We start from the raw sequence: 26730 nt of genomic DNA on the forward strand, positions 1-26730 counted from the left end.
CGCCACCTCCACTCAATGCCACACTCTCCCTCCCAAAGTTAATCCCTATATTGCAGCCCATGAGTTATGTATAAATGTTCTTCAGTTAATCCCTTCACCGTTTTTCATCCTCCCTCCCTCTTCCCTCCAGCAGCTGTCAGTCAGTTGCATGTATCAATGCCCTGTTTCTATTTTGTTCATTAGTTCATTGTGTTCATTAGATTTCACATAAGAGTGAGATCATATGGTATTTGTCTTTCACTAACTTGCTTAGTTCACTTCGCATGATATTCTTCAGTTCCTTCCATGCTGTCACAAAATGTAGAAGTTTTTCCTGTTTTACTGCTGCATAGTATTCCACTGTGTAAATGTACTACGGATTTTTTATCCACTCATCTACTAATAAGAAATGACGCTGTTTCTAGATCTTGGCTATTGTAAGCAGTGCTGCTATGAACATAGGGGTGCATATATGTTTTCATATTGGTGTTTTATGAACCTTAGATTATATTCCCAGAAGTGGAATCACTGAGTCAAAAGGGATTTTCATTTTTAATTTTTTGATGATACTCCATGTTTTTTTCCACAGTAGCTACACAGGTTTTAATTTGCATCTCTCTGATGGATAGTGATGCTGAGCATTTTTTCACATGTCTATGGGCCATCTGTATGTCCTCCTTAAAATAGTGTTTATTCTGGTTCTTTGCCCATATTTTAAATGGAGTACTTGTCTTTCTAGCTTTGAGTCATATAAGTTCTTTATATTTTAGCGATTGAACACTTGTCTCATGTATCATCGGCAAATATGTTCTCCCATACAGTTTCCTTTTCATTTTGATGATGGTTTCCTTAGTGTTGCATATTTTTAATTTGTTTCTTTTTTTCTTTATTTCCCTTGCCCTAGGAGATATACCAGTAAAGATATTGCTACGTGAGATATCCAAAATTTTACTGCATGTGTTTTTCTCTAGGATTTTTTGTTATCATGACTTGTATTTAAGTCTTTTAACCACTTTGAACTTATTCTGGAGTATGGTGTAAAGTGGTGGTCTAGTTTCATTTTTTTGCATGTACTAGCCCAGTTCTACCAACACCATTTATTAAAGAGACTGCCTTTACCTCATTGTATGCTCCTGACTCCTTTGTCAAATATTACTTGGCCATAAGCACATGAATTTATTTCTGAACTCTCTATTCTATTCCAATGATCTATGTGTCTAGTCTTATGCCAGTACCAGATTGTTTTGATTACAGTGGCTTTGTAGTATATTTTGATATCAGATATTGTGATCTCTCCAACTTTGTTCTTCTTTCTCAAGATTGCTGAGGCTAGTCAGGGTCGTTTTTGGTTTAATATAAATTTCTGAAATATTTTTTCTATATCTGTGAACTATGCCATTGGTATCTTAACAGAAATTTCATTGAATCTATAGATTGTGTAGTATGGACATTTTAGTAGTAATGTGTTTCAATCCATGAATGTGGTATATGCTTCTACTTATTTGTATCTTCCTCAATTTGTTTTTACAGTATCTTATAGTTTTCTGAGTACAGGTCTTTTACCACCTTGGTTGAACTTTTTCTCTATGTACATTTTTTTTTGCAATAGTAAATGGGATTGTTTTCTTATTTTCTCTTTCCGATAGTTCATTATTGGTGCATAAATATGCCATTTATTTCCAAATATTGACTTTGTACCCCACTGCATTGCCAAATTCATTTATTAGGTTTATTGTGGAACCTATTGGATTTTCTTTGCATAATATCATGTCATCTATGAATAATGACAGCTTTAATTCCTCTTTTCCAGTTTGGAGGCCTCTTACTTCTTGTCTGATTACTGTGGCTAGTACTTCCAGTACTATCTCGAATAAGAGTTGTGATAGCAGAGCCCCCTGCCTTGTTCCTGATCTTAAAGGGAATGCTTTTAGTTTTTGCCCATTGAGTATGATGTTGTCAGGAGATTTTTCTTATATGGCCATTATTATATTGAGGTATGCTCCATCTATTTCCACTTTGCTGAGAGTTTTTTTCACCATAAATGTGTTCTGGATTTTATAAAATGCATTTTCCACATCTGTTGATGTGATCATGTGATCTTTGTCTTTTATTTTGTTCATGTGCTGTATCACGTGTATTGATTTGCCATGATAAAGCCCTTATGGGAGATAGAAAATAAAAACAGAAAAACAGCCAGAGCCAAAGAGGAGACCAGTATGTGAAGACACAGTACACAGGGGATAATGTGAAGATGAAGTTAGTTTTTGAAGTGTTGTGTCTATAAGTAAAGGAATGCCAAAAGGTACCTGGAGGTAAAAGCAGCTAAGAGAATAGCGGGGAAAATATTTTTTCTCAGAAGCTCCAGAAGGAATGAATCTTGCTTATATATATAAATAAAAAGAGTTTGTCCCTTCCAGCCAAGAAGAAAGCATAGTTGGATATACTTTGCCTCCTTATACAACCAAAAGAAGGCAACAACTAATTAAAAAAAAAAAAAACAACCCAGAACTCTCAGAAAATCAAACTGTATGGAAGTCCAACAATTGAGGAATTAAAGAAGAAACACTTATGCAGACTGATAGGAGGGGTGGACACAGTCAGTTGGGGTGGAGAAGATGTGCAGCAAGGAGGCAGCTGGAGGCCTGGGTGGGTGAGGCTGTGGCTGACAGACTGGGCGGTACCACATTTGTGTGCAGATAAACTGCAAACAAATGCAGAGGAACAATGGGAGCGAGACAGACTGCATAACCTGTGGTTCCAATGTGAGGAAATAAAGCCTCAAAACTCTGGCCGTAAGAACCTGTTGGGGTTGTAGAGGCGGGAGAAATGCCCTGTGCCACAGGAGAGTTTGTTGCAGAAACCCATAGAGTCCTAGAAAATACACAAACCCAGCCACCTGGGAATGAGCACCAGAAGGGCCCAATTTGCTTGTGGGTCACAGGCAAACAGTGACTGAAGGCCAGCTGAGAGACAAGCAAGTGGCATTGTTCCCTCTCTGACCCCTCCCCCATATACAGTACCACAACACAGCGACCGGGGTTGCTCCACCCTGGAAAACACCTAAGGCTCCACATTTTATAATGCTACAGGTGTGCTGAGACAAACAAATATGACCCAAATGAAAGGACAAATCAAAGCTCCAAAAATAGAACTAAGCATAGAGAGACCCAACCAATGAGATGCAGAGTTCAAAACACTGGTAATCGGGATGCTCACAGAAATGGTTGAATATGGTCACATAATAGAGGAAGAAGTGAAGGCTATGAAAAGAGAAATAAAGAAAAATATACAGGGAACAAACAGTGAAGGGAAGAAAATTGGGATGCACATCAACAATTTGGAGCAGAAGGAAGAAAGAAACATTCAACCAGAAAAGATTGAAGAAAAAAGAATTCAAAAAAAATGAGGAGAGGCTTAGGAACCTCCAAGACATCTTTAAACATTCCAACATCTAAATCATTAGGGTGCCAGAAGGAGAAGAGGAAGACCAAGAAACTGAAAACTTCTTTGAAAACATAATGAAGAACTTCCCCAATCTGGCAAAGGAAATAGATTTTCAGGAAGCCCAGGAAGCTCTGAGAGTCCCAAAGAAGTTGGACCCAAGGATGCACACACCAAGGCACATCATAATTACATTACCCAAGATGAAACAGAAGGAGAGAATCTTAAAAGCAGCAAGAAAAAAGGACAGTTACCTACAAAGGAGTTCCCATAAGACTGTCAACTGATTTCTCAAAAGAAACCTCGCAGGCAAGAAGGGGCTGGAAAGAAGTACTCAAAGTCATGAAAGGCAAGGACCTACATCCAAGATTGCTGTATCCAGCAAAACTTTCATTTAGAATGGAAGGGCAGATAAAGTGCTTCTCAGATAAGGTCGAGTTAAAGGAGTTCATCACCAAGCCCTTATTAGATTAAATGTCAAAGGGACTATTCTAAGAAATGGAAGAAGATAAAAAAACTATGAACAATAAAATGACAACAAATTCACAACTATCAACAACTGAACCTGAAAAAAACAAAACAAAACAAAACCTAAGCAAACAACAAGAACAGGAACAGAATTACAGAACTGGAGATCACATGGAGCGATATCAGAGGGGAGGGGGAGAATGGGAGGAAAGTTATAAGAAATAAGTAACATAATTGGAAGTCATCAAATAGACAGTGGTAAGTTAAGGATTGTATATAGTAAATGAAGAAGCCAAAAAACTTAGATGGACAACCCAGGGACATGAACTAAGGGAGGGTGGGTAGAATGCTAGAGGGAGGGGATGCAGGGTAGAGGGAAATAAAGGGATGGAAAGTTGGGACAAGTGTAATAGCATAATCAATAAAATATACTCAAAAGAAAGAAAATTAATATCCCCAAATCAGTTGCATTTTTATATGCCAATAATGAACTAACAGAAAGGGATATTAAGAAGACAATCCCATTTACAATTGCTTCAAAAAGAGTAAAATACCTAGGAGTAAACCTAACCAAGGATGTAAAAGACATGTAGTTAGAAAACTGTAAGACACTGAAGAAAGAAATTGAAGGAGATACAAATAAGCAGAAGCACATACCGTGCTCATGGATAGGACAAATTAATATCATTTCCCATTGTTCTTTTTATTTTTTTAATTATTTTATTGTTTGATTATATTTGTCTGCATTTTCTCCCCACCTCTCTACCCCACCCGAGCCAAACCCATCTCTCTCCCCTGCTTTCACCCTCACCCTTGGTTTTGTCTGTGTCCTCCCCACTGTCTCTTCTCCCCTCCCCTCTGGCCATTGTTAGGTTGTTCTTAACTTCAGTGTCTCTGGTTATAGGTTTTTATTGATTTTATAGAGAGGAAGGGAGAGAAAAGAGAGAAACACTGATGTGAAAGAGAAACATCAGTTGGCTGCCCTTTCTGCTCTCCCTCCCAAGAGAAACAACACATCTTCACTTTCCCTAGGAATTTTCCCCTCCCAAATTTCCTCATTTTCCCTATTAAACTTGTTTCTGAAAACTCAAGGATTCTTTCCCACCACCTTCTCAAATTGCTGGTCTCTGATATTAGTAAATGTGCAATTATAATCAAATTCCTCTCTCTGCTTTTTAGCTGAACCGTGATACACAGCATGGGCCCATATTTGTTTGCCCTCAAATTTCAGTGTATGAGAGTGACTCAGTACAAGTATGGCGGCAGCTATCCCTTCAGGTATCTTTCCAGAGCCACAGACCAATTCTTTCTTTAGGCAACTCTTTTGCACTCTGCCCTCTCTCTGGCAGTTCTCACGATGAGTGGCTATGAACGAAACTTTGTGCATTGGCCCTGTAAGAGGGCATCTCTATCTGTCCCTTGTTTCTCCCTGGCAGACAGAAATCCCACTGCTTTTCACAGCCAAATGTTATGTGGGCACCGCTTTCTGGCTCTGGTTTTCTGTGCTGGCAATCCTGGCTTGGGGTTGAAACACAACACTTCTCAGGGAGAACCTTTACAGCTTAGATAGATATCCCTCCAGAATCTCAGCTGTCACCTGTGGGAGTGGGATCAGCACTTCTTGTGGCTTCATCCTTACTACTAGTCTCAATGAGTCTTCTTCTATAAACATTCATCATATGACATTTCTTCATCTAGTCTTCATTTGGTTATTGAGGTTGATTGCTCTATATGTTATTGTAATTCCACGACTGTGGGCAGAGATGAGTGTAACATCCACCTAATCTGCTGCCAACTTGGATCCAAAATCATATTTTAAATTCTATTTAAATGATTGAAATCCTCTTTTAAATTCTACATTTAAATGATTGAGTCTGTTTTAAATTTTACCATAATTTTCAAAAAGTTTTAACCCACCTATATTTTTGTAATTATTAAAAACAGAACAAACAATATAGAGTATTGTTACTTCTGACTTGATCATCAGTTTTCTTGTCCATATCAATCTAATTTATAATATTATAATGCCATTTTATCATGATTTTTTCTTATAAGCCTATCTCAATAAATGGCTTTAAATTTTTTTGTATTTGATTTGTGATCCTATTGCTTCTATAATGTTTTTTATTTTTGTTTTATATCCTTTTTGGTTTAAGCCCCCTCTTCCTGCTCCAAGCTCTGTCCCTGATCCCACCAAGAAACACATACAGTTTTAAGATTGAAGCCCCTTTACCTTGCACTTTCCATAAGTTGGAATAACTTACTTTTTCTACCAGCAGAAATGCACTGCATCTTAACCAACAATTTTTTTAACTTATACATTTTGGGGGCAATTTAATTTTTGAAAATGGTTTCTCAATTTAATTTACACTTATTTGATTCATAGGTCTATTTAAAATGTTTTCATGCATTGTACACTCATTAATTTTTTATACATCATTGTTGATTTTAAATCATCTCTCAAAGTTTTCAAGTGTTCTTTATCCCACTTTTCTATTGTATAAATTGATTTCTAAAAATTTCTTTGAAATACATCCTGTAATTTAAACATTAATGTTTTTAATGTTTACACTTTATCTGAATACCTTTAAATTTAATAATACATTAGAGCATCTGGAATTGTTACAGAACCCCACCTATGTTGTCCTAGGATAGATGTGGAGTCTGATTGCCCACCACCAAGAAACATGACTCCCAATGCAAGAATTTGGTGAAAAAGGAAAGGAGTTGTTTATTTAAAGGTTATACAGATTCATAATAATGGCATATTTCTCCCATTATGTCCCACTCCCCTTTATAACACCCAAGAACACATAGTCGTGCCCTGCCTCCCGTTGCCAACCCAGTCCAGTTTCAGAATATGCCAGTCAGAAGTACTGGTGTTCAGAAAAGCAGAAGTCTGTGTGGTTCAGCCTTCCCAGTCATAGTTCAGCATTCTAGGCATCTCCCACTAATCCCTGCTTTGTCAGACAGGTCCCCACAATTCCGTCAGCAGTGCTGCCATGTTCTCCAGGCACATTTCCCAGCGGGTCTCCTCTTCTTTATACCAGATCTTAATTCAAAATTATGTTGCACCTACTTACACACCAGATCTCATGGTGGATGGGGGGAGGGAGGCAACCCATGTACATCCTTTCAAACTGTGGCTGCTACCCTCATGGCTAACTCAGGCTGCATGGCTGAATCCTCAGTGGAACAGACATATCTCCTCCATCACTACTGGCATCATGGCAGAAAATCTCCTCTATCAGACCACCCTTATTTTAAATCCTGACTGGGCCTTCCTATGTGACCTCATATAGACCTTTTACTGGGTGGCAGCACAGCTACCCTTCAGGAAAGACTTTCCACAGTTGTGCAAAGTATCTGAAATTCTATATTGTCCACTCTCCCTTCCCCATACCCCCACCATGGGCTGTGTGGGTATGCTCTATATCAGGGTCCCCTTGTTTTGTACCCCATTTCAAGTCCCCCCTTTTAGACTCTGGACACTTTAAAATCTTATAAAAGACAATGGGCAAAGGTATTCTAATCTTCTGGATCTACTTCCTGCTGGCCACGGCCCTAGTCCTACCTACACCTGAGTCCAGGGATCCCTAACAGAGTGGGGGTGTGGAGCAAAGGGTAGCCTTCATGCATGGGGAAGAACCTTGAAGAGTCTAGGTCAGTTGAACCTTGAAGAGGTCCAAGCGCCTGGCACTGCTGGACAGCTTGGCATCCTTGTAGTGTTCTGGAGGCAACACGTTTAGTAACAGGGTTAGAAGGTACAATAAAAACCACAGCCACTAAATGACAATGGCAGGGATCGATTCTTCAATGTCTCACATTAGGAAAGGAGTGGCTTCTCTGGAGAATGGTGTGCAAGGTGTGTCACACCTGTCCAAAGCACTTTTGCCCACTACATTAGCTTGGGCTGAGGGGAATATTTTAAGATTCCCCCTTTATAGACCTCTGTGCCCTTTCTATCCAGGCCATTAGGGGAAAAGAAAACCAGTTTTGAAATGAAACCCTCAGACCACCCCATACATCAAAAACCCAACCACGTAGTTCAGGCAAACTGTTGAGTCTCAGGAAACGGTGATGCACATGAGCTTCTTTGTTTTTTGTGATTATGTGTTGAATTGTATTTTTAATTATTGTTCAGTTAAAGATGCCCCCATTTCCCCCCATTGCTCTCCTCTGCTATGTCCAACCCCCAATCTCAAAGACATTCTCCACAACACTGTCATTGTCTATGGGTCCTTTGTACATATTCCTAGACTTCACACCTCCCCTACTTTCACCCGTTATTCCCACCAAACCTCCCCTCTTGTCCCTGTCAGTGTGTTCTTTATTTTGATGTCTCTGGTGCATTTTTGCTCATTTGTTTGTTTTGTGGATTAGGTTCCCCTTGTAGATGAGATCATATGGTATTTGTCTTTCACTTTCTGGCTTATTTCACTTAGCATAATACTCTCCAGTCCATCCATGCTGTCGAGAAGTGTAGCATTTCCTTCTTTCTTTCTGCTGCATAGTAGTCTACTGTGTAAATGTACCACAATTTTTTGATCCAATTATTTACTGACGGGCACTTCGGCTGTTTCCAGCACATAGCTATTGTAAATAGTACTCTTATGAACACTGCAGTGCATAGGTTTTCTTGAATTGGTGATGCAGGACTCTTAGGGTGTAGTCCTGACAGTGAGATTGTTGGATTAAAAGGCAGTTCCATCATTAATTTTTTTGAGGATATTCCATACTGTTTTCCACAGTGGCTATACCAGTCTGCATTCCCGCCAACAGTGTACTATGGTTTCTTATTTTCCAAAACCTTGCTAACGCTTGCTGTTTGTTGATTTGTTAATAATGGCTATTCTGACCAGTGTGGTGTGGTATCTCATTGTGGTTTTAATTTGCATCTCTCTGACGGCTAGCCATGCTGAGCATTGTTTCATATGTCTATGGGCTTTTTGTATGTCCACCTTGCAGAAGTGTGTGTGTAGGTGCTTTGCCCATATTTTAAATGGATTTTTGTCTTCCTTGTGTTGAGTCCTATGAGTTCTCTATGTATTTTTGAGGTCAACCCCTTTTCCACGGTATCTTTCGCAAACATGTTTTCCCATACAGTTGGTTCTCTTTCATTTTTTTGAAGTTTTCTTTAGCCATGCAGAAGTTTTTCAATTTGATGTTATCCCATCTGTTTATTGTTTCTTTTATATCCCTTGTCCTAGGGGATATATCAATGAAAATACTGCTACATGAGATATCTAAAATATTCTTCCATATGTTGTCCTCTAAGAATGTTATGGTGCCACATTTTATATTTTAAGTATATTTTATTGATTATACTATTACAGTTGTCCCATTTTTTCTCTCACGTATCCCTCTCTGCTGTACATGCCCCACCCTCCAGCATTCATCCCCACCCCCCTTAGTTCATATCCATGCATTGTACATATAAGTTCTTTGGCTTTCCCATTTTCTATACTATCGTTAACCTCTCCCTGTCTATTTTGTGCTTGCCAATTATCCTTCTTATTACCTGTACCTGTTCACCCCATTCTCCCCCTCCTCCTCTCCACTGATAACCCTCCATGTGATCTCCTTTTCTGTGGTTCTGTCCTGATCTAGTTTACTTCTTTTTGTTTTTTTTGTTTTAGGTTCCATTGTTGATATTTGTGAGTTTGTTGTCATTTCACTCATCATAGTTTTTGATCTTCTTCTATTTCTTAAATAAGTCCCTTTAACACATAATGTAATAAGGGTTTGGTGATGATGAAGTCCTTTCACTTGACCTTATCTGGGAAGCACTTTATCTGCCCTTCCATTCTAAATGACAGCTTTGCTGGATAGAGCAATCTTGAATGTAGGTCCTTTCCTTTCATGACTTGGAACACTTCTTTCCAGCCATGTCTGGCCTGCAAAATTTCTTTTGAGAAATCAGCTGATAGTCTTATGGGAACTCCTTTGTAGGTAACTGTCTCCTTTTCTCTTGCTGCTTTTAAGATTCTCTTCTTATCTTTAATCTTGGGTAACTTAATGATGATGTGCCTTGGTGTTTTCCTTCTTGGATCCAACTTCTTTGGGACTCTCTGAGCTTCCTAGACTTGCATGTCTAGTTTCTTCACCAGACTGGGGAAGTTTATTTGTCATTATTTTTTCAAATAAGTTTTCACCTTCTTGCTCTTCTTCTTCTCCTTCTGGCCTTTCTATAATTCGGATGTTGGAACACTTAAAGTTGTCCCAGAGGTTGCCTAGCCTCTCCTCACTTTTTCTTTTAAATTCTTCATTCTCTTCTTGTTGAATGTTTATTTCTTCCTTTTGTTCCAAATTGTTGATTTGAGTCCCAGTTTCTTTCGCTTCACCATCGATTCCCTGTATATTTTCCTTTATTTCACTTTGTATAGATGTTATTTCTTCCATTTTTTTTGCCCATACCTAATGATTTCTGTGAGTATCCTGATTACCAGTGTTTTGAACCCTGCATGTGATAGATTGTCTATTTGTTTGTCAGTTAGGTTTTTTTTTTTCTTTCTGGAGTTTTGGTTCATTCTTTCATTTGGGCCATATTTCTTTGTCTCGGTACACCTGTTACATTAGTATTCATCAGGGCAAGGCAACCTAGTTTGCTCTGTTGTGGAACTGTGTATGGAGGAGGAGTCAGAGAGGGAACAATTCCACTTGCTAGCTTTCTGAACTCTCACCGCACTTTCCATCACTTCCCTCACTTCCCATAAGTGGATTGTGCACTTTCAGGTGCTGATTCCCATGTGGGTGAGCTTATGTGTGTTCTAGGTTTCTCTAACAGACTCTCTTGTGAGACTGGGAGTTTCTTCAGCCACCAAAATTTCCATTGTTTTTTATAGCCAGAAGTTTTGAGGTTTTAGTTTCCCATGCTGGAACTATTGGTTGTGCTGTCCTTCTCACTCCCCAGTTGTTCCTCACAGCTTATCTGCACACAAATGTGGGGTATCCTGTCCATCAACCACCACCTTGCCTGCCCCAGTCCACCAGGCTTCCACGTATTCTCTGACCCAGCTTCCTGTCTCCACCTCTCCTACCAGTTTGGTTGAATGTGTCTTCTTTAACTCGGTTGTCAGAATTCCATGCAGTTAGGTTTTTCTGGCAGTTGTGGGTGTTTTTTGTTTTTTAAATTGGTTGTCATCCTTCTTTGGTTGGTAAAGGATATCTAGGCCTCTATGTTGGCCAGAACTCTCATGACTTATATTTAGATCTGTTATCCATCTTGAGTTTATTTTGGTGTTTGGGGTAGGTTGGTGGTTTAGTCTCATTTTTTCCATGTACCTGTACATATCTCCCAACACCATTTATTGAAGAGGCTATTTTTACTCCATTTTATGCTCCTGGCCCCCTTTATCAAATATTAAATGACCATAGAGAGTTCAGTTTGTTTCTGGGCTCTCTATTCTATTCCATTGATCTATGTGTTTGTTCTTATGCCAGTGGCAGACTCTTTTCATTACAGTGGCCTTGTAATATAGTTTGATACAGGTATGGTATCCCTCCTACTTTGTTCTTTTTTCTCAACATTGCTAAGGCTGTTCAGGGGCATTTATTGTTCCATATCAATTTTTGAAGTATTTTTTCTAGATCTGTGAAATATGTCATTGGTATTTTCATAGGGATTGCATTGAATCTTTAAATTGCTTTGGGTAGTATGGACATTTTAATGATGCTAATTCTTCTAATTCATGAACATGGTATAAACTTCCATTTATTTATGTCTTCCTTAATTTCTTTCTCAATGTTCTGTAGTTTTCGTTTACCTTCTTGGTTAGGTTTATTCCTAGGTACTTTATTTTTTCTTTTGTTATAGCAAATGGGATTTTCCCCCTGATTTCTGTTTCTGATGTTTTGTTGTTGGTGTACAAAAATGCCTTCAATTTCTGAATATTGATTTTATATCCAGCTGTTTTGCCAAATTCACTTATTAGGTTGAGAAGTCTTTTGGTAGTGTTTATAGGGTTTTCTACATACACTATTATGTCATCTGCAAACAATGACAGTTTTACATCCTTCCTTTTAATTTGAAAGTCTTTTATTTCTTTTTGTTGTCTGATTGCCGTGACTAGAACTTCCAATACTATGTCGGATACACGTGGGGAAAGAGGACACCCTTTACTCATGCCTGATCTTAGTGAGAAAGCATTTAGGTTTTGCCCATTGAGTATGATACTGGTTGTAGGTTTATTGTATATGGCCTTTATTATGTTGAAGTATGCTCCCTCTAATCCCACTTTTCTGTGTTTTTATCTTAAACGGTGTTGTACTTTATCAAATACTGTTTCAGCATCTATTGTTATGATCCTATGACTTCTATTATTCATTTTATTTATGTGATGTTTTATGTTTATGGATTTGCAAATATTGCACAATTTTTGCACCACTGGGATAAATCTCATTTGCTCATGATGTATGATCCTCTTAATGTATTACTGGATCTGTTTTGCCAGTATTTAGTTGACAATTCTAGTATCCATGTTCATTACTGATAATTGGCCTGTAGTTTCCTTTCTTTGTTGTGTCTTTATCTGATTTTTGTATTAGGATGATGCTGGAGTCATAAGAACAATTTGGGAGCCTCCCTTCTTCTTGGATTTCTTAGAATAGTTTGAGGAGGATAGGGGTGAGCTCTTCCTTGAATGTTTTGTAAAATTCCTCTGTGAAAGTGTCTGGTCCAGGACTTTTATGTGCCAGGACTGTTTTTTTAATACTACTTCAATTCACCAGCTATTATTGATTGGTTTAGGCTTTCTGCTTCTTCCTGATTCAGTTTTAGAGGACTGTATGTTTCTAGAAATTAGTCCATTTCATTCAGGTTTTCAAATTTCTTGGCATATAGTTGTTCATAGTAAGTTCTTTTAAAAATATATACTTTATTGATTTTGCTATTACAGTTGTCCCATTTCCACCCTTTATTCCCCTCTGACCTGCACACCCCCTCCCACCCACATTCACCCCCCTTAGTTCATGTCCATGGGGCATACACATGAGTTCTTTGGCTTCTACATTTCCTATACTATTCTTAACCTCCCCCTGTCTAATTTCTACTTACCATTTATGCTACCTATTCTCTGTACCTTTTCCCCCTCTTTCCCTCTCCCACTCCCCTGCTGTTAACCATCCATATGACCTCTGTTTCTGTGATTCTGTTCCTGTTCCAGTTGTTTGCTTAGTTTGCTTTTGTTGTTGTTTTAGGTGTGGTTGTTAATAACTGTGAGTTTGTTATCATTTTACTGTTCATATTTTTTATCTTCTTTCTCTTAGATAAGTCCCTTTAATATTTCATATAATAAGGACTTGGTGATGATGAACTCCTTTAACTTTACCTTGTCTGGGAAGCACTTTATCTACCCTTCCATTCTAAATGATAGCTTTGCTGGATAGAGCAATCTTGGATGTAGGTCCTTGCCTTTCATGACTTGGAATACTTCTTGCCAGCCCCTTCTTGCCTGTGAGGTTTCTTTTGAGAAATCAGCTGACAGTCTTACAGGCACTCCTTTGTAGGTAACTGTGTCCTTTTCTCTTGCTGCTTCTAAGATTCTCTCCTTCTCTTTAATCTTAGGTAATGTAATTATGATGTGCCTTGGTGTGTTCCTCCTTGGGTCCAGCTTCTTTGGGACTCTCTGAGCTTCCTGGACTTCCTGGAAGTCTATTTACTTTGCCAGATTGGGAAAGTTTTCCTTCATTATTTGTTCAAATAAGTTTTCAATTTCTTGTTCTTCCTCTTCTCCTTCTGATACCCCTATGATTCAGCTGTTGTAACATTTAAAGATGTCCTGGAGGTTCCTAAGCTTCTCTTCATTTTTTTGAATTCTTGTTTCTTCATTCTGTTCAGGTTGAATGTTTATTTCTTCCTTTTGTTCCAAATTGTTGATTTGAGTCCCAGTTTCCTTCCTTTCACTGTTGGTTCCCTGTACATTTTCCTTTATGTCGCTTAGCACGGCCTTCATTTTTTCATCTAATTTGTGACCGTATTCAACAAATTCTGTGTGCATCCTGATTACCAGTGTTGTGAACTGTGCATCTGATAGGTTGACTATCTCTTCATCGCTTAGTTGTATTTTTTCTGGGCTTTGAACTGTTCTTTCATTTGGGTCTCTCTCTCTCTCTCTCTCTCTCTCTCTCTCTCTTTTTTTTTTGTCTTGGTGCACCTGGTATGTAGTAAGGGGTGGAACCTTAGATATTCGCTAGGGCAGAGCAACCCACATCATTCATTGTGACACTGTATGTGGGGGAGGGGTCAGAGAGGGAACAATGCTACTTGCTCTCCTCTCTGCCCATTTTCAGTCACTTCCCCTGCTACCCATAATCAAATTGGGCTCTTCTGGTGCTGATTCCCGGTGGGTGGGTTTGTGTACATTCTAGGACCCTAGTAGGTCTCTCCAACTATCTCTCCTGTGAGGCTGGGAGTTTCTCCCATTGCTGCCTCAAACCCCGCAGGTGTTTTCAGACAGAGGCTTTGAGGCTTTCTTTCCCTGTGCCGGAACTCTGGGTTGTGCAGTCTGTCTTGCTCCCCAGTTGTTCCTCCCAGTTTATCTGCACGCTAATGTGGGACTACACAGTTTGCAATCTGCCAGCTTGAAGGGCCCACCAGTCGCCGCCTTGCCCACCAGCCACAACCTTGCCCACCCCAGTCCTCCAGCTGCAGCCTTGCCACGAGTCCTCTCTGGCTGGCTGCCCATCTCCGCCCCTCCTACAGGTCTGGATGAATGTTTCTTCTTTAACTCCTTGGTTGTTAGACTTCCACACAGTTCGATTTTCTGTCAGTTCTGGTTGTTTTTTGTTTTTAAATTTGTTGTTGTCCTTCTTTTGGTTGTTCAAGGAGGCACAGTGTGTCTACCTATACCTCTATCTTGGCCGGAAACTCTGTTCCTAGTAATTTCTTACAATCCTTTGCATTTTTGTGGTATTAGTTGTAATCTCTCCTCTTTCATTTCTGATTTTATTTATTTGGGATCTCTCTCTTTTTTATTGATGGTTCTACTTGAAGGCTTGTCTATTTTCATTTATCCTTTCAAAGAACCAGCTCCTGGATTTATCAATTGTTTGATTTATTGATTGTTCTTTTAGTCACTATTTCTTTTAATTCTGCTCTGATCTTGATTATTTTCTTCCTTCTTCTTGCTCTGGACTTGGTTTGTTGTTGTTCTGCAAGTTTTTGTAGCTGTAGGGTTAGACTGTTTATTTGAAATGTTTCTATATTTTTTAGGTAGGCCTGTATGACTATGAAATTCTCTCTCAGGACTGCCTTCACTGTGTCCCATAGGTTTTGGACCGTTGTGTGGTCATTTTCATTTTTTTCCGAAAGTTTTTGCTTTCTTCCTTGATCTCTTTTTAATCCATTCATTATTTAATAACATTATGTTCAGTCTTCATGAGTTTGAATGTTTTTGAGTTTTTTCTTGGGGTTGGTTTCTAGTTTTAATCCTTTGTAGTCTCAGAAAATTCTTGATATGATTTCAATTTATTTGAATTTTTGGAGACTTTTTTTGTGTTCTATTATGTGGTCTATCTTTGAAAATATTCCATGTGCATTTGAAAAGAGCGTGTATTTTGCTTCTTTGGGATGAAGATGAATAAATATAATTTGTTAAGTTTATTTGGTCTAATTGTTGCTCTGTTACACAATATCCTTGTTGATATCTACCTATTGTTGACAGTGGGGTATTTTATTTAAAGAGGCTTCTTTGAAGTTTTCTTTGTTCTCATTGAGCTTCCTTATAAGCATTATTTTGAACTCAGTGTTTGATTGTTTGCCTCAATTTTGTTTAGCAGTCTTTCTGGGGATACATCCTTTCTTTTTGATTGGGGGTTGTTTCTTTGTCTCCCCATTTTAGGTGACTCTTCTTGTTTTTTCTGCTTGTTACATTTATCTGCTTTGACTCCCTGTCTTTGTTGTGTCTTCTTCTTTGGTAGGAGACCTGTGAGATTCAGTGGTGCCATATCCTTATCACCTGTGCTTGATGCTTGAGCTGGCCTTTATGTCTTTTATGTCATTGTAACTGGGTTTTGGTTTTGTTGGGTCATTCTTTGTTGTGTTCTTCCCTCTGGATGACTGACTGAATGTCACTATGCCTTCCATGTCTTGTACACTATTGAACAGGTACTGACAGAACAAAACCCAAAAAATACAGGAAACAGACCCATACCTGTGAGGATATCCCCCACCTATGATTACACTGTCAACAGCAAATGCACCAATATTAATAAAGGTGTAAGGAAATTAAGACTACTATAAGAAATGAAAAACAAATATGAGATGACCAACTTAAAGAAAAGAGATTTTGCCAGGGTAGAGGGAGGGGCAATAATAAAGATTAGGGAATAGAGGCAGGCAAAGTGAGAAGGAAAATAAAATTTACTTCATAACTAAGAAAGGGAGGAAGGAAGGTGCAATGTAGTAAGAGAGGAGAAGCATCTAGTATTAGATTAAAACAAAATTAAAGAAATTATTTATATTTCTATATATCTAGTAAGGAAAAAACAGACTGTGTGTGTGTGTGTGTGTGTGTGTATTTCCCTAATTGCAGAAAAATCTTCACTTTAGGAATGTCAATAACCAATGAGCTAAGATTTATATAGGTGGAGTGCGAATAAGAGAGCACAAAGAAAGAAAGAAGAGCTTAAGAGATGTCTAGAAGGAGAAGTTATTTTGAGAGAATAGAGGGGGAAGGATGAAAACCCAGATAAGACAGGAAAAAACTAACATTTAAAGTGAAAAAAGTAATGGCAGTAGGAAGGCAGAATGGAATAGGAGAGGGGAACAGAGAAATTCGAGATTTTAAATATGATAGTCACTATCTAGAAATAAGATTGAAGAACTGTAACAACAACTGCCTTATCCACTACCTATGAATAAAAGTTAATAAAGGTGGAGAGAGAATACAGGCATTTTAAAACAAGAGAAGGAATGTGAGAAGACTAATGACAATTACAAATGATTTTGAGAGGTTGGAGGGGGGTAGCAATAGTAATAGTGTAGAATAGAACCAAGTGGTAACAAGAGGGAAAGTAGGATTTAAAACAAATATACAAAGGGGGAGGAACGAGGTAGTGTGGAGTGAGAGAAAGGAAAAGTAATATATGAGACTTGAAATAAACTGTATTATAAAACCTGGTGCCACACTATGCCCAAACTTGAAGGATATGAAATGAATGTTAAACAACTTTGCAGGAGAGAAGATAGCATCCTGTTGTGCCTGCCTCTATTTTCTCTGACCTTCTGGGTTTAAATCAGGGCCCAAGGAGCTGTGTAGCACACAGTGTCTGGGAAGGATATTTTTCTCCTTTCCCCTGAAAAATGTGTGCAGCAGGAAAACTCCTGGGCCTGACCTCACCTCTCTGCTGAGCCTGTAATCCCATAGGTGGGAGGGTTGGGTTTGCCTGCCTGTGAAAGTCTCTGTTTTACTAGAGTAAATAAATCTCAGGCATTCAGCTCCTGCCTTCCAGATCCAAGCCTGTTGCTCTCTCACAGGAGGTTTGGCCCAAATTCTCCACTCTGTTTTCTGTTTGTGAGGTGTGTTGTGTTGGGTCCTCCTGGTCAGTTTTTTTCTATGTCTCTGAGTTTTTGTTTAGAAAAGCTGCTGGGCCTCCATTCGTGTGTGCAGGCCTGCATGCCTGGGTCCCTGCCAAGGTTCGGTCATGTCTCAGCTCCCCTTTCTAAAGAGTTTCTCTGTGGCCCCATGGTATAGTGCAGTCCCTGGGGGTCCTGTTCTCCTTGCACTCGCTCTTCCCCCAAATCACGGTCAGGGCTGGACATCTCCTTCCAGGACCTCTGCCAATTTTACATAAAATTTTACTCTGAAACTTTCCTGCATGGCATTGGGAAGATCCCTTCAGCTCTGCTATAATACAAGGTGGTGACGGTGTGGTCTCTCTACTCCCTCCACAGGTCTTCATCCTTGGGCCTACCTGTTCCTGCTCTGATGTTTATGAAGCTTGCACCTCCCAGGCCTTCTGTCACTATCCCAGTAGTTCGTGGTTCCTGAGCGGATCTACAGCCACCCCAACTCTGTGCATCCAGCAGTGTTGGGCTGGGCAGCAGTGGTGGTCTACCTAGAAAGCCTGGGCCATTGTTTCCCAGAATCTTTGCCGACAGGCTAGTTCTTGCATAAATTCCTGCACACTCCCCACATTCTCCATTGTGTAACCTCTCACTCACAGATGTTTTCAATCACCACTGTGTTCTGACTTCAAATGCTGTCCGTGTCTGAGAGCAGATGAACAAAGCTGCCCACTACTCTATGGCCATCTTCCCTCTGTTGATGTGTCACCCAGATGGGCTTCTTAATGAGGTCTATATTTTGTAACCAGTCACTCAGGTAATGATATCACAGGCTTAAGCCCTATGAAAATAGATGGAAGAACACACATATTAATTCACACAACAACCCACAAACCAGTCTCTGAGGCCAGGAAGTTGTTTTTTTGAGAAGACATCCAGTTGCAAATCTTTTGCTAGAATGACATGTAACAGTGGCAATTTGAGAGATCCTTCTTGCCTGTAAGTTGAACATCTTTGATGATGTTACACACCCAGATTCAACTTCCAACTGAAAACAAACTTTGAAGACAGTTAAGTGCACCAATCTAATGTCCACAACTAAGCATTATTATTTTCCTTGAACCACAATTTTTCTCTTTAAGATCACCCTCTTTATCATTAAAGGGACTGCATTAAGTCCAGCTTTAATTTGGCCTGTTTGCATAAAAACAACAAGAGCAACAATTGATCAAATGTGATTTTTAAGTATGTTTTGCTGGAATTCACACAAGGAACATTTAGATTGACTCTTTAGTCCACCTTTCAGGGCACAGAAGCTGAGACACACATCTGTCATCTGTCCTCACCTTTACCAACTGCTGCTCTTGAGTCCTTGAGGTTTCCACTGTGTTTTAAGGTACCTACTAGCCATCTTTCAGGAAAACTACCTTTGTTCCTTCCCTGGAAAGACTGCCATGAACCACACAACCCATCAAGGCTTTTCTCATGGGCTTTTACTAGCTTCAGAAGTCAATCCCAATTCCTCGAGGCTTTCTGGTAACAGACAGAGCCCAAACATGCCTCCTTCAAGCATGAAATTCCAGTCAAAGTCTTAGTTGAGAAAACCACCATTGACAACTGATCTTACTGATTTTATGGAAAGAAACCTTATGTCGTCACTACTTCAGAATGCCATATTATAGAACGATTAGGTAGTAGGAAAATATGAAGTGTGAAGGAAAATTCTTGGCCTTTGAATATTCATTAAAATTGAAATTCCATGCCTCATACTTTGTCTTGTTCACTTTCCCACATAGTGTGAAATTTTAACCCTCCTTGGGCAACCTCAATTTCCTCTCAAACCAGAAATAGAGCAAAAATTTAAAGCAAAGACAGATTTCCAAAAGAATAAGGGGGACTAGAACTGGCTTTGGAATCTTGTCTTATTTCCCACCAGTTTCACTAAAGAAAACAGCATTAAAATACAAAGAGAACCAACAGTATGGGAAAACATATTTGCCAATGATACCTCAGACAAGGGCCTGATCTCCAAAATATATAAAGAACTCACATGACTCCACTCCAGGAAGACAAACAAAACAATTAAAAAATGGTCAAAGGACTTGAACAGACACTTCTCCAAGGAAGACATACACAGGACACAGAGACATATGAAAAGATGCTCAGCATCACTAGCCATCAGAGAGATGCAAATTAAAACCACAATGAGGTACCATCTCACACTGGTCAGAGTGGCCCACATAAACAAATCAACAATCAAATGTTGGAGAGGATGTGGAGAAAAGGAAACCCTAGTACATTGTTGGTGGGAATGCAGACTGGTGAGGCCACTATGGAAAACAGTATGGAATTTGCTCAGAAAACTAAAAATGGAACTGCCCTTTGACCCAGCAATTCCGCTGCTGGGATTATACCCTAAGAACCCTGAAACACCAATCCAAAAGAACCTATGCACCCCAATGTTCATAGTAGCACAATTTACAATAGCCAAGTACTGGAGGCAACCTAAGTGCCCATCAGCAAATGAGTAGATGAAAAAACTATGGTACCTTTACAGAATGGAATTGTATGCAGCAGAGAGAAAGAAGGAGCTTATACCCTTTGCAACAGCATGGATGAAACTGGAGAGCATTATGCTAAGTGAAATAAGCCAGGAAGTGAGGGACAAATACCATATGATCTCACCTTTAACTGGAACATAAACAATAGAAGGAAAAAGCAAACAAAATATAACCAGAGTCATTGAAGTTAAGAAAAATCTAACAATAACCAGAGGGGAGTGGGGAGGGGACAGTGGGGAGATGGATTTACAGGAACTACTATAAAGGACACATGGACAAAATCAAGGGGGAAGGTGGAAGTGGGGAAGGGAGGTGGGTTTGGCTGGGGTGGGGTGGAGGGATGGGGAGAAAATGCAGACAACTGTAATTGAATAACAATTAAAAAAACAAAAACAAACAAACAAAAAACAAAGAATGGGTCAAGAGTGAGATCAAGGAAGAAATCAAAACGTTTCTGGAAAAAAATGAAAATGAACTCCCTTGGTTAAGTTTACTCCTAGGTACTTTACTTTTCTTGTTGCTATAGCAAATGGGATTTCTCCCCTGATTTCTATTTTTGATGTTTTGTTGTTGATGTACAAAAATGCCTTCAATTTCTGAATATTGACTTTGGATCCTGCTGTTTTTCCAAATTTACTTATTAGATCAGGTAGTGTTTAGGTGTTGTCTATAGAGTTTTCCAGGTACACTATCATGTCATCTGCAAAAGGTGACAGTTTTACTTACTCCTTTTCAATTTGAATGTCTTTTATTTCTTTTACATGTCTGATTGCTGTAGCTACTTCCAATACTATGTTGCATAGAAGTCATGAAAGTGGATATCCTTATCTTGGTCCTGATCTAGTGGGAAAGTTTTTAGTTTTAACCTTTGAGTATGATGTTGGCTATAGGTTTTTTGTATATGACCTTTATTATGTTGAAGTATGCTTCCTGTACTCCCACTTTGCTGAGTGTTTTCATCATACATGAGTGCTGTGCTTTATCAAATGCTTTTTCCATATCTACTGATATGATCCTGTGATTTTTGTCTTCATTTTGTTTATTTGATGTATTACATTTATTGATTTGCGTATATTGTACCATCTTTGTATCCCTGGGATGAATCCCTCTTTATCATGCAGTATTATCCTCTAGTGTATTACTGGATGTGGTTTGCCAATATTTTGTCAAGAATTTTAGCATCGATGTTCATCAGTGATATTGGCCTGTAGTTTTCATTCTTTGTTGTGTCTTTATCTGGTTTTGGGATTAGGTTGATGCTGGCTTCATAAAAAGAGTTTGGGAGTCTTCCATCTTGGATTTTTTGGAATAATCTGTGAAGGACAGGGGTTAGTTCTTCCTTAAGTGCTTTGTAAAATTCTCCTGTAGAACTGCCTGGTCCAGGGCCTTTGTATGCCAAGAACTTTTTTATTACTGCTTCAATTTCATCAGCAGTTATTGGTCTGAGTTATTGGTCTGTTCAGGCTTTCTGATTTGTCTTCATTCAGTGTTGGAAGATGATGACTTTAGCTAGCAGAGCACTTATGTGAGGATAGATGGAGGAGAAATAGTGAGAGTGAGGGATAAAAATTTGGTGTAAACCACAACAGTAATAAATCTCAGGGGGATGGCCAAATGGATTAAGACCAGGGAAGGGTGTTGTGTGGGATTTGGAATAACTATAGTACGATAAGCCATATACAATCTGAATAAAAAGCATAAAAAGTCAAAGACCAAGAATAGCATGTTATTTGGAATAGAAGTGAAGTGAAAGAAGAAAAAAATAAAAGGTGATATGAAAGGGAGAATGGAAAAACAAATCAGAGAATAAAAACAAACAAAACAAAAAAAAAATAAATGAACAGAAAGAAGGAAAAAAAAAACTATGCAAGTTCTGAAACACGGTAAGGTGAAATTTATCTCAGCTGTTGGTGTTCTCCTTCTAACTTCTTTCTGGATCCATCTCTGGTTTTCTCATACCTCCAGGTCTTACTGTCTTACTCTTGAAAAAAAAAAAGCCTCCTGTTGATTTTACACTGTCCATTCTGTGCATTTGCATCAGGGTGGCACTGATAATCTACCTTGTTTTCCAACCCTTTGATCAGTCCCTGAGGTGCACAGAGTGGGAGCAATGATGCCTCCTCTCCCTCTTTGTTGGCCTGGCTGCTGCAGGACCATGAGGTCCCTGCTCAGGGCCACTCAGTTCTGCTAATGGAAGAAGTCTCTTTGGGAGCAGCTTCCTCTTTGAGACCCTGCTGCCCCCCTTTGATCAATCCATGAAGAGCCCTGAGTGGGAGGAAACTGCAACCCCCTTCTCCCTGTTTGCTGGCCAGGCCACTGCATGCAGAAGGTCCTTGTATACGTGGTCCCTGCATGGCTGCTTAATTCTTTTTTTGAGAAAAGTCCCCTTAGGTGCTCCTGCTGCTCCTAAGAACCACCCAGCTTTCCACACAGTCCAACTCTGATAGATTTTGACCAGTCCAGAGTCTCTCTGGTTCATGGCCAGTCTCTGTCCATCTCTTCTCTCAGCCCCAGGTGTCACTCAGCTCCCCAGTTTCTCTGGTACTATCCCAGCTATTGACTGCTGCCCCAGCTAGTGTATGCCACCAGTTGTGTGTCACTTACTGCCTTTTTATTCCCCCAGTGACTTTACACATCCAAGTCTTTGATAGCACACATCTGAGATTTCACCCTGAAAGGCTTCTGACCCCCTCTTGAAACAGATTCATGAGAAAGTGTTTTCCCTCATGAGACAGCTGGCTAGCACACCAAGCCATGGCTCATATATGCCATTAGGGACAGCAATACAGGTAGAAGTATGACAGCCCAAGCCCATGTTTATTGAACACAAAATTGACTGTAAATGTACCTCTGCAACTCATGGGGTGGATGCCAGCAACCCTATGGAAGAATATTGTAATAATGACTGCTATAGGTTTCTAGGGATGGTTTACCAACAGGACACAGGCCCATCCCATCCCACAGGGAGCCCTGTGGGACTCTGGCCAATATGGTTGGCCTTATCTCCCATTTAATTGTACTGGGTATTGCATCTGGGTAGAAACATACCCCAGGATGAATACTGAATTCTCTTACAGGTGTCCCTCAGAATTGGGACTCATTTTAGGCACGCTGTTGAGTCAATCATTTTGACTGCTGTTTCCACACCTTAGCTCTTTTTGCATCCTGTGCAAGTACCATTTTAACCCATGAAGTCATTAAGGCCCTAGCAAATTACATTGCAATTGCCATTAATTACACCAAGCACGCTATAGCTCTTATTTCTGAAAGTTTTGCTGCAGAATAAAATGGCATTAGACTTATTCACTGCTGCCTCAAGGGTGTCTTTATTATTCTGTACACAGAGTGTTGTCTATATATTCCCGAGAATGCCAACAATGTATCCCAAGCATTAATTTCAGCTCCTAGGGTAGCATTGATTTCAGCTACCCTAGGAGCTGAAATCAATTATATATAAGCCATAGCTTCTGACCCCTTTATGACATGGTGGGACTCTTTAGGTTCTTGGTGGCATTCCCTCATCCTAGGTCTCTTCAGTTTCTGTCTTGTGCATTTTGTCTTGGGGTGTAGGCTTTACTGTGGTATATGGATGCAATGTGCCAAGATGCTCACCACACAGGTCCCCTATCAGAAGAATTAATGAGAAGAATGTGAGGTAGAAGAGCAATTCTGGGGTGGAGTGTGAGGTCAATGGATGTGGCCCTTTCCCTTCCCATGACTGAGGGCTGATCAGGGGGCCCCTGACCAGAGAAAATGTTTATTATTTTGGAAATGGAATGTAACTTCCTTTTTAACCCCTTTTGGGAGTGGCTTCCGGTCCTGTGACTGCTCTTGATCTTTTCTTTACACTGAGGTAATGTAGTTTAGAGTCATGCATAAGACATGTGCCTTCTTTGTCTGGGACCCCTTAAAACAAGTTTCGGACACAGGGGGGTGTGATCTCTCTTACACCAACCTGCTGTCATTGGTGCACTCCCCTGTAATGTGAGGAATAAATGGCATGTCCACATCTGCTAGTCCTCTGGGTGTTTTCTTCAGAATATCATGAACACTTAAGCAGCTGCCAATTTGGAATTCCTGCATTACAAACATCAATAACCTTTATGAGAAATGTTCAAATTGTCAAGTTATCTCCATTATGGAACTGAGATAAATATTTTTAAGCCAAATTGATGCTAAGTCATTAAAAATAATGAGGTGAACATCCTGGCAATGCATTGAGGGAAAGAAAGATCCTTTACTGTACTCTGGTGATATTGTGCTAATTTAGAAACCATGAATGATGGGTTTTGGCAGAGGTTTTTTTGTTGTTGTTGTTCAAGCTTCTGGTGTCAACCTAAGAAAACATCCAAACCTGTAAGAATTTTTGTGAGTTTATTTGAGCCAAATGGTGACAATTGCCAGGAAGCAAAACATCAAGGTATTGAAAAGATGCTCTGGGAAAAGGCAGTTTGGCACCTTATTTTATATATTATAATCAAGAGGAAACATAAGTAGCTTACACGAAATCCATTGGTGATAGACTAGTGAGGTGGGAGAAAGAAAAGAAAAGGTTTGGGGGAACTCTGTGGTTGTATAAAAAGTAAAATGTTAGACACATAGTTCTTTTACATAGGTGTGTACAGGATGGTTAACAGTCAATAATTAACATGACAAAAGTAATGTGGGAAAAAAAGGAGATTACTTTGTTACTACAAAGACTTGTTTATCAAGTATGTGATTCTAAATGCAAAAACTCAGTTAAGGTAAAGATTGATCTTTGTTAGGGAAAAAATATCCTAACAAATGGTATGCCCTAGGACAGGGTCCTAGAACATGACTACCCACCATCAACTGCTTTTAGTTAAAAATTTTTAATTTCAAACCATTCTGTGTGGTTACTTTAGGTCTCTGAGTTTGAAAGGCAGCCGTAGAGGCCTTCTTTGAGTTTGCCAGGTTTGGTATGTGGCCCCTTTTCATCCACACTGGTCAAAAACCTCACATGGTTGGTTGGTTTTGCTGTTTACTACTGCAGCTTGCTTAAGTGGATTCTTAGAGGATTTTTTTTTATATAAGAAGAAATACTAATTAGAGTACAAAATCTCCTGGAGAAACTTGTGCTAAGCTTTCTGCATGGATCCTTAGCTGAAATTTTAAAAGTGGTCTGTTTTGAGCTCATCTGACTGGAAGAGTTAAAGTTGTCAGGCAAACAGTAGACGTCTCACAGGAAATGTGGAGAGGAGGCTCTGGAGGACCCTCCTTCCTTCTTTCCTCTCCCCATTGGGAAGAAGAAATAGAAGACCTCTGGGGAGAAAAGGTATGAAACCAGAAAAGCTGACATTCCTTCTGCCTGTCATCTACCAGACCCAATAAGCAGAGACTCTTTATGGACAATTTATTCAGAGGGCTGGCAATCTGAGAAAATGGCAGGTATGTATCCTAACAGACCATCTTAAATTCCATTTTAAACTGATGCCTTTTATAAGGAGAAGAAAAGTGTAAGTAAGGGGTTTGGAATTCAGGGAAAAAGTTGATCAGATAAAATCTGCAGCATTCTTTCATCTGTGCCCTGGGCGGTGGTCTTTATCTGTGTCCTGGGCAGTGGGAGTCTCACCCTGGAATACAGTGTGGCTCAGATACCATCTTGATTACTTGCAGTCCTCCTGAGGCACAAAGGTAGAACTGCTTATGGTTTCCTGGAGTCAAGGTGGGCCATACCTTCAGTTCCTGAGACAATAGTTCTGTTACATGCATTAATTACTAAGCTTATTAGCTATTACCTAAAACTAAAAATTTTCTAATATTTGAGTCAGGTACAGCAGGTGGAGTTCCCTTTACATCTTTCAAACTTTCCACTTCTGGAAATTTCTGGTTGTGAGAGAGAAATCAACGCATAGAGGTTGGTGAGTGATGTAAGATCCACTGAGAAGCAGTTCATCTTACTGTGTTTGGAAGTGGAAGGGGGAAGAGGTTTTGGGAGATCTGTGCTCTGGTCTTAAATAAAGAACCTGGAGTCAGGGCCTACCCTTTGTTTATTTTAGAGGAGTACTGTATTTGGGGCATGGGAAAGACGATTTCTCTGAGTGTGAAAAATGTGCTACATAGGGAGTGCTAGTCAGGAGAGTGAGAAGAAATAAATAAGCATTGTGAAGAATGCACTTAGGTCATGGAATCACAGACTATGGAACATACTAAAAAACACTGCATATTATGTGAACACATATAGGCCAAGTATAGACCAAGTGCACTTAGATTTACATATATGGAGTAGCTAGGAACCGACAGTGACCAGCATTTCAGTTCTGTTTGCATCTTGATTGGCTGCTCAAAGAGGGCTTAGTCTTCCTTTCAGTTCCGGCATTCTGATACTATGTGCAGTTTAATATAAACCCTGGTTTGAAAGCTAGGCTTGCCCAGCTATAGTTTTTCTGGGGGGATATTCATCCTTTGCATTTGTAATTACGATATATGTGTCCTGTGTTTGTGGTGCAAATACTAGACAGTTCCTGGACATGTGTCTGTGAGTGTTCATAATTGTATATAAGGTAGGTGGGTTAAGTGTGTCTAACAGAGGTGTAGAACATCTGTCATAGGGTACCTACTGGGGAGTTTATACCACATCCTTTCTCAACACACTGTTTTCATATACACAAAAGAGCTGATGGGCCGGCGGAGCTGGTGCTTGATATGCCCAGTACTCTGCTGGGTTTTGAAAGGAAAGGGCCTGAGGTAACAAGAATCAATGTACATTTATGGCTGGGGCTGGGGCGGAGGGGAGGAGTGGTGGTGTGTGGG

At 39.6% G+C, this 26730-nt stretch overlaps 1 protein-coding gene across 1 annotated transcript in view; it reads left to right on the forward strand.

Moving 5' to 3' along the window:
* Nucleotides 1-19152, forward strand: part of MRPL32 (mitochondrial ribosomal protein L32) — a 74907-nt gene extending 55755 nt beyond the window's left edge. Inside the window, exon 3 of the mRNA XM_045193114.3 lies at nt 17783-19152. Within this exon, the coding sequence (XP_045049049.1) occupies nt 17783-17950 (168 nt within the window). The 3' untranslated portion in view covers nt 17951-19152. The remainder of the gene's footprint in view (nt 1-17782) is intronic.
* The last annotated feature ends 7578 nt before the right edge of the window (nt 19153-26730 follow it).

Source organism: Desmodus rotundus, chromosome 6 (assembly GCF_022682495.2).
Source record: "Desmodus rotundus isolate HL8 chromosome 6, HLdesRot8A.1, whole genome shotgun sequence".
NCBI classification, from domain to species: domain Eukaryota; kingdom Metazoa; phylum Chordata; class Mammalia; order Chiroptera; family Phyllostomidae; genus Desmodus; species Desmodus rotundus.